At 36.1% G+C, this 15,529-nt stretch overlaps 1 protein-coding gene across 2 annotated transcripts; it reads right to left on the reverse strand.

Annotated features, from left to right (window-relative positions):
- Positions 1 to 538: 538 nt before the first annotated feature.
- Positions 539 to 12,330, reverse strand: LOC579051 (DNA repair and recombination protein rhm52). Of its 2 annotated transcripts, none has more exons than XM_779186.5 (12): positions 12,126 to 12,330; positions 11,042 to 11,143; positions 10,006 to 10,099; positions 9,067 to 9,134; positions 7,873 to 7,991; positions 7,359 to 7,434; positions 6,681 to 7,117; positions 5,977 to 6,115; positions 5,466 to 5,523; positions 4,562 to 4,741; positions 3,717 to 3,974; positions 539 to 3,251 (listed from the first exon to the last, which is right to left on the reverse strand). In XM_779186.5, the coding sequence occupies exons 1-12, from the start codon at positions 12,240 to 12,242 to the stop codon at positions 3,205 to 3,207; spliced, it is 1,695 nt and encodes a 564-aa protein (XP_784279.4). In that variant the 5' UTR covers positions 12,243 to 12,330; the 3' UTR covers positions 539 to 3,204. The 2 variants fall into 2 exon arrangements, with proteins under 2 accessions (XP_784279.4, XP_030827941.1); XM_030972081.1 differs by having other exon boundaries at positions 539 to 3,254.
- Between the last annotated feature and the right edge of the window lie 3,199 nt (positions 12,331 to 15,529).

Here is a 15,529-nt window from a genome sequence, read left to right on the forward strand (position 1 = left end):
ACTGCCTTTAACATCTGTTTTATTTCCCATTTTGTAGTCTAAGCATGGAAGAAAAAAAAAAATACTGATCTTCTTTTTGTTTTCACATGGACCCTCCCACCCCCACTCCACCATGTACAGTTATTCACACCCCTCATAAATTTGGTGTTTTTTGTGGATTTCTTAACTCAAGAATGAAAGGTGCATTGGTTTACATAGGGCCTTTGTTGAATACCATTAGAATTTAGCTTTGATATGAAACGTAAATTACGACAAATCGATTTTTTGCACACTTTAATTTAAAGTTTTTAAAATTTTGCCCCCGTCTCTTGCATTCTCTCTCCAACACTCCCTCTCTCTCTCACTTTCTCTTACTCTGTATCTCTTTCTAACACCCAATTAATCCATTCCCTTAGACTTAGCAGCACCCTGTTGAATGTTCTTGAGACTCTTTCTTTCTCTCTCTCTCTCTCTATCTTTCATTTCTTACATAAAAATCCAACTTTTCAAATCTTCACCAGGCATTCACTTTTCAATAACACAATTCTGACATGGGATGTAAAAGTAAAAAAAACATGTGCATATAATTTCAATGATGCATGGCTTCACAAAAATGGATCCAAAAATAGTACAAAGGCACGGAGTGAAAAATATACACATTACACAACCAATCCTAGCATTATTCACATGTAAAAGATGCATATATAGAACCTGTAAAATTGTCAGTAGCATAATATTGACATACAATATTACTGCATGTCAAAGTTAAATATAGCATGTACAGGAACATTACCGGTATTGCAATATCTCCCACAACATATCAATGAATTAAGTACTTTTAAAGCTTAATTTACAACAAGTCTCTCAAAATGTCATTTTTAAGCCTATTGAAAGGTTCTTGATAGTTGAAAACACAGTTGAAATCTGGCATTACATACCACTTTTAATTCATTTAAAGAGGATATGCCGATTGTTTGTTCTCTTGAAGTGTCTTCAGAAGTTTCATCATACAGGCAAGAAAAGTTTATAAAGAGGTCATCACTTTCATATACATGGTCTACGATAAGATAGAGAAATCCTACAGATTTTACAAGTAAAATTGTTTGACATATGGCTGCAACTGCTTATGAAAAAGTAATGTAATCTAGGATTAAATTTGCTACATTCATTACATATTTAAGTGATCTTGCTGTACAATTAGGATGTGATTGTGCTGGAGCGTGAAAATGTGCATTAATATCTAAACTAATGACACATACCGGTAACTAAGATGCCGTTCAAATTTTAGCTACAAATCTTGAAAGAAACAACTTCATTTGCATCTGTTATTCCTGATTAATCACACTAGTACATGTAACTCTACATAGTCACATCAGAGACGTGCATATTCAAATGACTAAATTAAAATGAGTTGTGTTCAACTGTTGACTATTAAATCAGAAGTATAAAGGAGTCATGAGTTCTGGTAATAACAGGAATCCCACGAAACTTAGACTGAATTTTCAAAACTACAAATAATTAAACCTGCCAAACGATTTTAGTAGAAATAATTGTGTTGTGAGAAAAGGAGATAAAATCGAGCTTATGATCCTGGCACATGGTCCCCCACGTGCAAAGAGAGACGAGATGGTTCCAATGAGTGTGGTTTTCTTTCTTTACATTTTATTCAAAAATTCTGTCTTCTTTAATCAATTTGAGTAGGTTTATCTTTTATAAATGCAATTTCATCACCACAAATCAAAATTACATTCAGAAATTAAAGTGATTTTGTTAATTCCTAAAACCGCTCTCAAAGAGTGTTTTTGGAGGGGGGGGGGGGTTGTCACATGGTCAAAGAAATGTTAAGATAATGGTATAAGTTTTGAACACAACTGATAAAGCTTTTAAATAACTGCTACTTGTCTGAATAACAGGAACTCTTAGATACTTTCAGACACATGACACCACAAACATCTAAAGTAATATAAATAAATTAGAACTTTGTCACAGTGATAAAAAACAAACAAATTCTTACCTTAATGTATAAACTTTGCACACATTTGTCAATTTCATTTGTTAAGATTCTAGCAAATTGGGAGTATACATTTGTATATTCATGCCAGGCAAAATCTTCTAAGTAGACAAAGAAATGTCTTTTATTGTACAAGTACAATATCATGCCTGGATAGTCCTGTATGCAGGGGACATTCTATTCTTGATTTTTTATTATAAATTACTAGAATTTATAAGAACCAGCTTGCCTCTTTACAATTAAAAAACTGGATGGACTTATACCTGAGAGAATAACTAACATTTATCTATACCCAGTTTCTCCTTTCATTATATGGCATTCATACAATGCTACTCTGGTTCTGCAAACTTACATACAGGCATATAAGTTCATAGTGAAGAATGCCATGTAAGTTTAAAACATGCAGATGAATACCTGTTATTATTATTATTGTTATATTACACCTACATGATTGTGGTAAGGGATCTTTGAAAACACATCACATATGTATGAGGACCTTGTCAGACCTTGACAGTAACAATTACAATGACTATATACGCATATATAATATTAAACAAATTATAATGGTCAAATCTGAATGACAAAATTGTCGGGAATCTAGTCAATCAAGCACGATGGACTCTGCCCACATGAGTTTTTCTGAAATATTATTGGTTCACAAGTATCATCTTTGAGGTCCATTTTAAGTCGCTGGCTAAGCAAAAGCAATTACCAATGAGACAATGAAGGGGTACATCTTCTTCTTCTTGAGTCACTACGCCACAACATTCACTCTTAATTAGAGAGGGGTAAATTAGCATAATCATCATGGGACCCGTTTCACAAAGCCTTTTTTCAATGACAAAAATCAGTGAAAAATCTGCTGATAACCAATCATAAGCAAGGATTTCAGTAGCTTATAACAAAACTTGTCATTTGTCACTGATGACAAGTTCTGTGAAACGCCCCCCAGGTCTGACCAACAACAATGTTGATTTCATTTCCCATGTTAACAATAGGAGAGTGATTGGGGGGAAAAAAAATTATCAATACTGTTATCACTGAGCTCTGACCAGCTCTCAAGTCTTATTCCTTTTCTCTGATCAGAACTCTTTCTCGTATGAGGTAGGGATGAAAGCACATACAAGACCTATCCTGGTGGAATGTTTTGCATAAATAAATCTAATTCAATCAACTGTCCATATCTTTAATTATTTTGATAAGCTGACTTATCCCTACATGGTATCCATTCTCCTTCTTTTCAATGCTGCTGCTCCACCATCTACAGAAAAGAACAAAGACAACAACAAAGTAGGATGAGAGATTTGCTTATTCTCATCAGAATGGCCTTATATCACTTGGTTTCGTTCATGTACAGATAGTATAATAGTTAAAGTATTCAGTATCCTCTCTTCACTCTCCTTCTACTATACCTATGTATCTGGCTGTTTGTCCGTGTCTGTCTCTCTATCGTTGTGTCTGTGAGTCTGCCTGTCTCTCTCTCTCAAAAAGACAAAATGACTACGACCTATACTTAGGACTTCACACTCACTTTTCTCTCATGGGATCCAGATCCAGATATTCATTTTCTTTAAACAAGAGTCCTTTTTGTTTTATTTTAGAAATTTTGGGATTCCAGACTCACATGACAGAGCCCATGCATGCATTCTGGGCACATGTTAAGATCAAGCCCTGCTTTATTGATAGTTACAAGACATAGATCTATACAATACAAGAAAATCCTTACCTCCGTCATACTGCCTGCTGCTGCCCGACCTTGTAACAACCCGCCCAGCGGAAGCATTTTCTTTCCCTTGACCACTGCCACCATGCTGGAAGACACCATGGCCTTTCTGTTGGCCCTGTCCCCCCAGGCTGTACCCCCTCCCTGGTCCAGTGGGTTGTTGTTGATTAGTGGTACTGGAGCCAGCGGTGTTTATCGTTCCCACTGGACCCACTTCACCTGCATCAACGAAGCACTGGGAGGCCCAGAATTCTGGATCATCTGAAGATAGTGCAGAGGTAAAAAAAAAAATATTATCTACACTTTAAAATGCACTATGGAACTGGTATACGGTGAAATTATACAGAAAGACTGCTCAAAGGAGACCAAATGAAAATGCATTCCTGCGGTGTGCAGGTGGTCTCTATGTACTAGTTCCTTTAATGTTTCACTAAGCAAATCCCCCAAAGCATTGTCTTCACCTAATTGTGATTTGCAGGTTTGACTATATATATGGTAAAATATGGCAAAGTTACACATTACATTCTTGTTGTGGGAGTCATTGTAATTTTGTCTTTTAAAAAATACAATGAAATTAATAAGTTATAAAATAAATTATAATCTCAAAACTGAAACTGCAAGATCACTCAATATATATGTATCCTGAAATAAGACATAATTGCCTCTCCTGATGCATGTGTATATCATCAGGTGCACTCTGTGCTCTTGACAGCTACCAGAACTAAAGCCAGGGTATGCATATTCAAACAGCACTTCCAATATGCAGACAAAAATTTTAGTTTTAGATTTGATACGTACCACATCAATCAAACGTATGAATGTATAACTTTTCATTTAATTATTATTACCTTCAGCTAACAAACTTTCGACATCACCCAACTGCTGAAGCTGAGCAGCAGCTGAAATGGATGCACTTGTGGTCGTTCCTGTAACGGGCGTTGTGTTGGTACACGTAGTTGTTGTGGATGCCTTACCACCAAGTATCAAGGTGTCAAGTGGAGTTGAGGTGGCAAGAGGGAATGGCATGTCTGAGAAGGGAGAGAGAGGTCCAAAGAAATATCTATCAGAGGTGTTGTGGTCGAGTGGATATGTCACCGGACTGTGGATCACAAGGTCCGCGGTTCAAGTCCCGCCGCGGCGCTTATGTCCTTTGGCAAGACATTGATCTACATTTGCCACACTCAACCCAGGTGATGTAAATGGGTACCTGGCAGGAATTGGTTCCTTGAAATGGTAGAGTGCCGTAATGGCAGCCTTGCCAAAGCCAGGGTAATAATCAGGTGCCCCAGGAGTATTAAGTCTGACAGACATGAGTGCTATACAAAAACCCACTATTATTATTATTATCACAATATGGAGATGATAGATCCAGTAACACTATATCTTATCGAATATAACAAAAAATTGTACACATTATAAGAACTACAGTTATAGGACAATACTATAAGTTATGTATGAATTATGATTTGTATCTCAATCAATGTCATTTACATAGCCCTTTTCTAATATAATGGGATTATGGGCTTTGTTCATGCTGTGTTTTTTTACACAGGATATCCAAGGCAAAAACAAATTCTGTGTAAACTGGCTATTACAGAAATGGCAGTTTTCAACGTATTGGGCTCTGGTTAATGTAAAATATAAATATTTTTAAACACTTGCAAAATATTCAGAAGAGGAGATATTGAAAGCTATATAAAAAACTTAATGTACCAAATTTGCAATGTTATACATGAATATTTCAGAACTTACCATCCATTTCTAGATTTGGTGGAACGTCTGCCTGCTGTGGGTTATTCTTTGTAGTTCCCTAGATCATTGGAAAGGTACGGTAAGAATATGAAATTTACATAAAATTGGGAAGGGAACATATCATTCACATTGTACAAAACATCAGGAGGAGGGAGGGGAAGGAGAGAGGGTGAATAAAGACTAAAGACGAGGGTAAAGAAAACAGATTTTAAAAACTCTTCTTTTTAATGAAGAAGAAAAATCAATTTGAGAATTGATGTAATAAAATGAGAAATACCCATGTTGTCAGATGAGATAAAAATCATTTCTCCTTTCTTAAAGTTTTAATCAGGCAAAATTAGAAATATTTTTTTTTTAATAGACCTGTTACTGACCTCTTTCGAGCTATTTCTTATTTTGATTGACATCTCAACAACTTTATGTAAGCAATTTCAAATTTGTTTCTCCACACAAACACATTTTTTATATCTTTAGTTAGAATTATACAAAACCCTTTTCCCTGGAAACCTACTGCAGATGTTTGTTGGCCCTGCTGCTGTTTACGTTTGAGCTGCTCCCTGAACTCCTGTTGCTTCTGTTGTTGCCTCAGCTTTCTCAGTTTCAGTTGGTCATCTATGTTCATAGGGGTGGCACCCTCGGGAGAAGACTTCCTAGGATGGGAACATGAAAGGATATAGCCATGCGCATGAAAACAACAAAAAGCCTATCAACTGTATACGGTAACCAGAAACTTTCACGCTATATTAAATGAGAGCGATCTTTACAGCAAGAAAACTTTCACGATCGCAGGCAAAAATTGTGTTGAGTTTAATAGTTGTAATGCAATTATTTTGTGCATGGTTTTTTTGCAAATCTGAATCTCTCACAAAATTGGCAAACATTTCATGAGCAAAAGTTTCCAGTTTTTTAGAATCTTTCAATCTTCAAGGATTTTCTCCAGTTACCTTCACAGTCATTTATTTTGCAAGTGAACAGACTTTTTTTCCCAATAATAAACTTATCTTCAGTAATGGTGTTTAATTTTATTTAGCAAGACAAATGAAAGAATAAAGACTGGATTTGCCGACCTGTCAGTCCTAGTCGGTACATAAATATATGTATATGTATAGGATTATTAAACACAGGACACAAGAAAAGTGAAGGCATGATCCTGATTATTTCTCAGTTGGTAAATGATCTTTTTGGTTTATCAACTACTGAAGAAATCATTCTCACTTTTCATCCATAATGACATTGGCCAGTACACACATTGGAGAGGCATCTACTGATTGTTGCAGGTTACCCTTTCTCCCATCATGTCGTGGAGTCTCCATGCCTCCAGCTACACCCATAACGGGGCTTCCTGTTTGATTACCAGTCTTTCTATTCATCACTGATGAACTATTAGGGATCCCTGCACCTGATGGCGTCCTGTTCACACTGCTACCAGGGGTAGAAGCACTTGATGCAGCTAACGTGGAAACAGGCCTTGAGCTTCTTGATTGCTGGACAGGCATAGGAGGGGTAAACTGCGGCCCGGTTCCTGAACCCCCTTGGGCAAAGGCCGGGTGATTTGATGGTGAATGGTTAACAGGACGTTCATACCGAGCTTTCAGTACATCGCTGTCTATGTCTGTCTTCTTCATTGTGACAATGTCATGTAGAGTTTCTTGCTACATGATAAGGGAGAAACATATCATCAGATATAAACATTGAAGAATAAATTTCATCTCACACACATATTTCTATTATCTAACTTATCAATAAATAATACAATGAAAATATGTTCTTCACTCTCCATTATATAGCTATCAGACCTAAATGTATACACACAATTTATGCCTTGCTCTTTACAGATTGTATTAGTTAACATAGAAGAGCCATTTGATCAATTCATGCTATCAATGTACTTACTTTTTTGGGTGCTTTTCCAATTGATCGTAGATATGTCTTGTCATTCAGACAGTTCCCTAAGCAATTTCCAAAGCTCCTGAAAGAAAGAAATAGGTGCAATAAATCATCAGCAAACATGAAAGCATTTCAATGATTGATTATCAAGACAATTAGTTTGTTCCACCCCAGATGACTGATAAAACCATATCATGGTCATTCTATAATTTTGAAACAGGCAAAGGTTTCAAAGCAAAGAATTTCTTGTCATATAAAACTATACTGATACAACATTTAATAGCAACAAAGCTATCCTACTAACCACCGCATCATCTCATATATAAGCGTGATAACACAAATCACACTTTTAAATGTGCAGTGAAACTTTCCAAAATATCATCGGGGTACTAAATAGTTTGTTGGGACTTCCATTGGTAATCAGAATATTGTCTGTTCAGAGCCAGGGTAAAAGCATACGAGTTAGCGGCCTTCGTTCTCCAAACAGATTATATCTGTCTTAAATTGTGGCAATGCTTACTTGAGAGACCTCTTGAGTCCATCGGTAACAGCTTCTTTACGAGCTTTCTCCAGCGCCAATGCCTTTGATTTCATTCCCTCACTGACACCATAGCCTAAGTCTTCATGATAAACACCATCCTGTAAAACAACAGAAATGAAGAAGAAAAAAAGGTAATTCATATCACTAATAGACATTTTGTGGTACAAGAATGCATTTCTGCATCCCTTTTAGTGGTATACTTTCTTTTCAGAAACACTAGCAATTTTTGTCTTGTAATCAATCAACCAAAATCGATGAAGTAATAGTTGCTGACAAAAAGGTAAAACGATATACCGGTAGGGAAAACTGACTGTCTCTATCTACCTAAATTATAAATGTATGTATTATAATATTAATCTTGCCTGGACGTTAGTTTTTCTTCTAGAAATTTGTTAATCACAGATCATAAACAGATTCAGACTGATTGGCATAAAATTAGGCAATTAAATGTTACTACAGAATTATAAACAACCATCTATTTTGATGCAGGTTAAAACTAAAACTGCCACCCCAGTTGGCATATTTTCAACAAAATTTACATAAAATATATTCCTTTGTAGGAGTGTACCAGGGGGATGTTTCACAAAGACTAAGATCGACTTTAAGTTGGACTTAACTATGGCAGGCTGTTCATGCCACTGTTTGCTCTCAACATTTACTGGCATTGGTCTCTCAAGGGACGTATAAATCATGGTCACAAATCTAAAGAATTTACATTTTTCGATAGTTCATTATTGAGGGAAAAAATATTATCCAAAGATCATAGTTCATAGATCATAATCAAAGTGAGAGCAACCAGTGGCATGAATGGCCTATCATAGTTAAGTCCAACTTAAAGTTGATCTTAGTCTTTGTGAAACACCCCCCAGGATTCTTTAATTAAAGCTCCACTGTCCTACTTGTAGCTACTTGCTCCCTCTATATAGAAAACTTCCCCAATCAATGCCTGTTGGTCCCCCATGATCCTCTTTTTCTTATCAGTTGAGAGCTGAGTTGATGAGATAGCCACCTGTCAGTGACCTCGCTGTGTGGTCTAATCCCTCCTGGCCCAGTAGTAGTGACAGTCTTTAAACAACTCCACAGAATATATGTCAACTTACAAAGTGGCTGTGATTGATTAGAGAAATCTAAACTTATATCTAAGTAAGACAGAATTCTATAGATCAAATTTACCTTGAGCTCTACTCTAATGATAGCACTCACACCCACGTAGAACCTCCCTCCTACATGGTCTACAAAATCTGCACAAGGAGATAGAGAAAACAATAATAATCATAATAATAATCTTTTAAAGTCCACTCCAAATTGTATTAAACCGAAAATGGAAATTCTGAGCCCGGCAGCCACTGAGCAGCGCCAGATCGATGTTGCTCTATCCCTTATTGTTGAACGCCAAACAATGCAAAGATGTCAGCAACACATACAGCCTCCTCATGACACAAATAATAGTGTTTCAACACATCCACCCTAATGAGCATATCAAAGGTAATTGCTTTTCAGAGTGACTTCCAGCAAGTTTTCTTTCATATTTTGTTGTTCTGAATAACCAATTACTGCATAATGAATACTGAAGAAAGTTTCTCTCTCAAACGCACTTCTAATTTCAGAACTATTACTTTTAAAGACGGTGTATAGTTGGGCCTGATCGGCAGTGATTCTGCAATGCACATACATGCAGAGATGCCAACCTCTTGACACAAAAAACAACAACTGAGTATCCCCCAAAATCGGATTTTCATGAAAACTCAACACTATACCACTGGCCCATTGGCTCTGGGACAGTAAAATGTCAGAAAATAAGTTTTACTGGTAAGAACGGGCAAGTAAAATGTTTGCTATTTCATTAACATTTAATGAGTAAATTGTAAAGCTACCGATTCTGCGTATTTCCCGCCCATGTAGGCTCGTTGTTCAACATTTTTTCTGGGTTTTGGGGGGTTTACGTGTGCATGTTTCTACGCGTTTCATATTGTTGGCATCTGGTACTAGTTGGCATCTCTGTACATGTACATGTATGTATCATGCAAGCATGGGTACAGCCACATATTGGCTCCATTCAACATCCTATCTGAGGGACTTCATCCTGAATAGATAGTATGAACCACATCTTACCTATTGTCTGATTGGTGATCGAATGTGACCAGCCATTAAAGCCAAAAGTCTCGTTGGCTAGGTTGATTAAACGCCATCCTTCAATGTAGGCCAACTAGACAAATATTAGCAAAAGGTAAGAGAGGAGAGAGAGTGAGTTTAAGAAAGGGGAAATATTGAATAGCTCAGGGAGAACAGTATTGATACTGATGAGGCTACTCTGGGAAAACAAGACAGGATTCATTGCCGGTGCTAAAGCTGGGGTAATAACATCTAAAGTCCTTTTGAAGTGCATAGAGATGTTATATCATAAAGTGATAGGCGCTATACAAGAAGGGAATATCATTATCATTGTAATCATCATCATCATCATCATCATCATCATTATACTATCATTATTATTATTATTATTATTATCATAATCATTAATAGCTATCAAACAATGAATATTTAACAATGTACAATTTGTGTACATTATAATATGAACAAGAATACTGCAACTAGGGGTATTAGATTTTATCCTTGCTTTGATAGTAAGCTTCATGATTACTTTTTGATGAATATGTAAACTTTGACAATTACTAGCAAGTTTACTAGCAACATAGGAAAAAGTATTTTTCTCATTATCTATTCAACAAGTATATAACATAAAAAGGCGAAAATAACTTTCATTTTATTCTATTTATTGGAACTTGGTCATACTATCAACGATTTTCCATTGCTAAACTTAAACTGACTTCAGAACTCTGCAGGATATTGTTCCCATTTCATTTCCATATCAATATTTACCACTATAAGTATAATAGATAGAGTTATATTAAGTTGTAAAATTACATAGTTAACAGTTCAGTTAACTAGAGAGAGATAGAGAGAGAGAGAGAGAGAGAGAGATAGAGGGTGAGAGAGAGAGGGGGGGGGGGGGGGGACATTTTTCCCATATATATATATATGCAGACCATTATTTTAAAATGTGTTGAATTGTAATAATAATGGACCTATTAGAAGGATACATGATAATTAATGATTTGCTTACATACAAATGTTACTTGTCTTTTACCTTCTGCCCACCAGCACCAGCTCTCTGACTGACAAAATCTGGTCCTAGACGTTGCCTTAGGGCTGCTTGAATCGCCCAGTGCTCTTCCTTAGAATATTCAGTCTGTTTTGCAATCAACAGAAATACATAGTAGTGATAATAAATGATGATTGGGATGTTTGCATGGTTAAATCATAATAAATCTTTCATATTCTCTTTCACAATAAAAGGTGGCCTCAATGAAATTACTGTTGGTATTCTTTCATCCAAAGAACCTGTTAATGAGGGCCTTGAAATAAAACAAAGAGACAAGTAATAGGAATTAATTAGGATATGTTAGAACAGAAAGAAAAAAGGAGATGGTCATAAAAAAAACTCATATACATTACATTGAATGAATGATTCATGATCACTGTCAGATATTTTAATGCATTTGTATACATGAGTATATATTGTAAAGCTCCTCACATAGCTGCATTACTATCCTGGCCATGTAAAAGCTGTGCTATTGATTCTCAACATTTCAAACACCACTGTACAAAACTCAACTGATTTCACTTAGAATCAGTACTTAAGTTAAGTGACAATTGATGACACCTGAATAGCAGTAAAATACAATTTTTTTCAACTTACTGATGTTAGAAAGAATAATTTAAAAATTCAAATTGTAAGTCTACTGTCAAACTTGCCAATCAGCCACATCATCTTCATTGTGTGCAATAAGTGTATTGACTATTTAAATTATGTGTGCATTTGCTACCTCTACACGTACTGCAGCGCTAATACGCGTTTAATAGCATTGATCAGAAATTTTCGGTCTGTGACTCTCGACTCTGATGCTTTCTTTGTGGTAAAACTCACCAGTCATTTTGTTTTCCTCTAATCTAATTACCTGTAATTTGATGCATCACTTAAACGTATATAAAAGTAACTAACATCTGACAACAACGGTAGACCTATGCCCATACCGCGACTCTGAACAGAACCGTCACAGAACTAGTCTAACTTAAGCATCCAGTTGAATATTCACAGACCCTACACAAATTTCAATAGATGGGACATAGCAAGGCTGAATGTTTACAAAAGAACTCTCAAATTTACTCACTTTTCCGAAGCCAAATAATTTCGAAACTGTGTTACTCCTATCTGTGCCTCGAATAACATTTGCACTTTGTGTTTTTTCCGAGGTGACCGACTGGACATCTTGTTTATCACGCTCCATAGCTGTACTCAAATCCCTCCTAACTGACAAAACGAAACGGATCCATCAACTTGAATTAGCCGCGCGTTGTATCGTTTGTTCGTTGATGACCGGCCGCGCATCGAAACTTGCTATTGAGTACATGTAGGTAGTCTTGCTGACTTTATCCCCGGACTTTATCCAGGGACGTTTGGGCTGATATCTGAGAAGGCTGGAGCGCCGTGCTTTGTATATTTTCGCTATGGTCCTCGGCCAGCGCTCCGCGGGTTTTCAAGACCCTTTTTTCTTCAACGACAAGGCCTAATTAACTCGAAATTAACGATGGCAATGTGTTCTATAGTATGTCTACAGATGACAAAATCGAGATAAACATGCCCGTATGTAAATTCAGAAGGAAATCCCCCATTTTATTTGTATATTCAGAAATATTATTAGCACATATGAAAACACAGTATATCAAAATTTAAGAAGGAATGCCCATTCTATCTCACTATGAATATGGCTGACAAAGAAAGCGGACAAAATATACAGTTCCTCAGGTAGACAAAGGAACAAGGCCCTTCATTGCTATTATGTAAACATGCATATTCACCTTTTTACATAATAGCAGTGAAGGGACGTTCCTTTATTTTGTCCGCTTTCTTTGTCAGTTATGTTCATAGTGTCTGTGCTTAAACTTTTACTTGTCATTTTGATACGCATTATAGTTATTTTCCCATTTCCCGGATCCCCGGCCCCGGCCTAACTATAAAATCCTATCATTTACCTACAGATCGATATTTCTTTGTTTCATAATATGAAACAAAGAAATAAAACTAATACCTCATATTATGAGGTATTAGTTTTACCGTCTTATTTTATATGAAATAACACTCATCGAGTGCAGGGGGGGGGGGGGGGGTCGTCAAATTTGTTTCGCCATCATTGAATATATTTTCCGGCCAAATTTGCTAGTCATTTAAATTAATTTGTCTTGCGTTCAAATTCGACGGTTTTAGTGCTGTCAGATATATTTGGGTTTATATTCCTTTTTCTAGTTTTCAAATCTATGAAGTAGAACCTATTCGTTAGAATTCATGTATGTTTCATTCAAATTAATGAATAATGTGTTTCTTTTGCTATTTGGTCATTCGATTTGGCGCACGATTTCTGACATCGCGAAGGTCTACTTTTAGCATTCGATTTATTTGTAGCATTAGCACAGTGTGCACTTAGTGATGGTCAATATATAGTTCTCGTTCATTACACACTTTTTCTTTCAAGATTGTTTTTGTCCATGTGTATTTCATCACATGTTATTTTCTTGCATTTATACACTTTATATACTTATAGATTTATCTTATATTCATCATCTTTTAAGTTTGATTGTTAAGAAGAAAAAAAATACATTTATCAATATTTTTGTAAATTTTCATGTAAGGAAGTTGTTTGTCTTGTGTTTCATCATAAATTTATCACAATTTCATTATGGAGAAAGGGTACAATACTGTGACTGGGGTAGGTATTTTTGTATCCCCACTTTTCCGGGGTACTTTTATGAACATGTCCGTGCAGAAATGCCATATCTCTTGATTTCGCCCCTTCTTTAGGCCTATACCTAATGTCTGACTACACCCGTATGCATTGTTCTCAAAATTAATAAATGGAATAACAGAAAAGACCCTAATGGCAAATCATGCATTTTACTGTACTGAACGTGTGTTGCATTTCTTCCCCCTCACATTCCTAACTTGAATAAACATAATTCGCATACGAATGACAGGTGTTAATTTGAATGATAAAAATGACCGGTTGACAAGTGAATGCTCAGGTTGAGCAGTTTCTAAATTAAATGACAGATCCATATGAAACCCTTCGACCAAAATCCTAAATTGAATACCAAAACGGGAAAATTGAATGATAATTGGCATGGCAAAGCCGATCTGCGCTATAACTTAAATGCAAAGTAAATGAATTTGAATGACAATTAAATTCGCGAATTTCGCTGGGAAATCCTATATTTTCTAAGTAGGCCTACACCTATTTAGGCCGATAATGCCGCGCTTGTTTTCAAAACGACTGACACTGCCAATTTATTCATACGGTTTAAATCGTTGGTATCTTTTTTTCAATCTTTCTTCTTGTCGGCTCTTCTTTCTTTCCTAACTTCTTTCTGAATCTCTAAGGAGAACAATTAAGGCCATTTATTATGATATTCATCAGCTTTGAATCAAGTGGTCGTATTCTTTGAAGAAAAGAAAATCAGTGTAGGCCTATGTAGGCCTACCATGGTTCTTTTATACGGAAAATCAAACCAAATCAAACCGAATTACCAATCGTTTTTGCAAGGATCTTCCTAAAGGTCCTAAATACAAAGGGGAAGGAAAAAAAAAACTGGTTTGACGGTATATACTTAGATATATGTAACCTTAAATGTAAAAATAGAGTCATTACAAAATAATGTGACAGACGTGAAAAGTACACAAAGTCCTTCTGCTTTTCCCCCCTTTCTATCAAGTATCATTTTCTTCTTTATTTTTGGTCGTGGAACATTCTGTGGAACTGTCCGCAACCCCCTTCTGTATCCAGTGCGTGTAGAAAACTGTGTATACTTGGCATAAAACCAAGTGAATATTAACTGTATCTTGTTTGATCACTTTTGCTTGATATGTGACCAAAGAGGACTCAATGGAGTTCACTATCATCGGGACTATCATACCGTAACGAAAATGGATGCCACGCACAAACTCCGTAAGCTGACCACGCCCATCTCCACTCTTCCCCTGTGATCGTGAAGCTTTTGTTAGATCTTTGGCTGTTATTGTTTGTCTAATTCTTCTTTTCCTACACTATATACATTACGTTAAAAGTTGAGCCACATTAATGCCATACTCCCTGAATGCATTTCTCTGTATCTGGCAATGTGGGTTCAACTTCGGCAGTTCTGAGTAACGCTGAACCAAACTCCCTATTTTGATTGCCTACTTTCCTTCTTCTCCACCGCACCTCCCTTATTTGACCAATCACCAAAGTAAAAACGCTGGGAGATATATGAATATTCAGCAGCTTCTTAGAAAACCGGTTAGAGACATCCGCAATAGGAATAAAGTTCCAACTCTCTTCTGATTCCCCTCGTCTACCGCATACTATTATTGAATTGAGTATTTTATTTTAATTTATTATCTATAATAAGAGCATTATTTACAGATAAAGAGGCATTCTCACATTTGAATATGCTAGATTTGAAAATGCACGAATATGATTTCGATTTATGGTGATAATTGTGAAATATGTATTTGAATATCCAAGAGAAGAGAATTATAAGATAT

The sequence above is a fragment of the Strongylocentrotus purpuratus genome, unplaced genomic scaffold, assembly GCF_000002235.5.
Source record: "Strongylocentrotus purpuratus isolate Spur 01 unplaced genomic scaffold, Spur_5.0 spur5_scaffold_6, whole genome shotgun sequence".
Lineage (NCBI taxonomy): Eukaryota > Metazoa > Echinodermata > Echinoidea > Camarodonta > Strongylocentrotidae > Strongylocentrotus > Strongylocentrotus purpuratus.

Coding starts and splice junctions, on each gene's coding strand:
- LOC579051 (XM_030972081.1), bottom strand. CDS start 12,242: ATGGAGCGTGATAAACAAGATGTCCAGTCGGTCACCTCGGAAAAAACA. Junction 11,144..12,125: donor AATTATTTGGCTTCGGAAAA/GTGAGTAAATTT, acceptor ATTGCAAAACAG/ACTGAATATTCTAAGGAAGA. Junction 10,100..11,041: donor CTGGTGCTGGTGGGCAGAAG/GTAAAAGACAAG, acceptor ATATTTGTCTAG/TTGGCCTACATTGAAGGATG.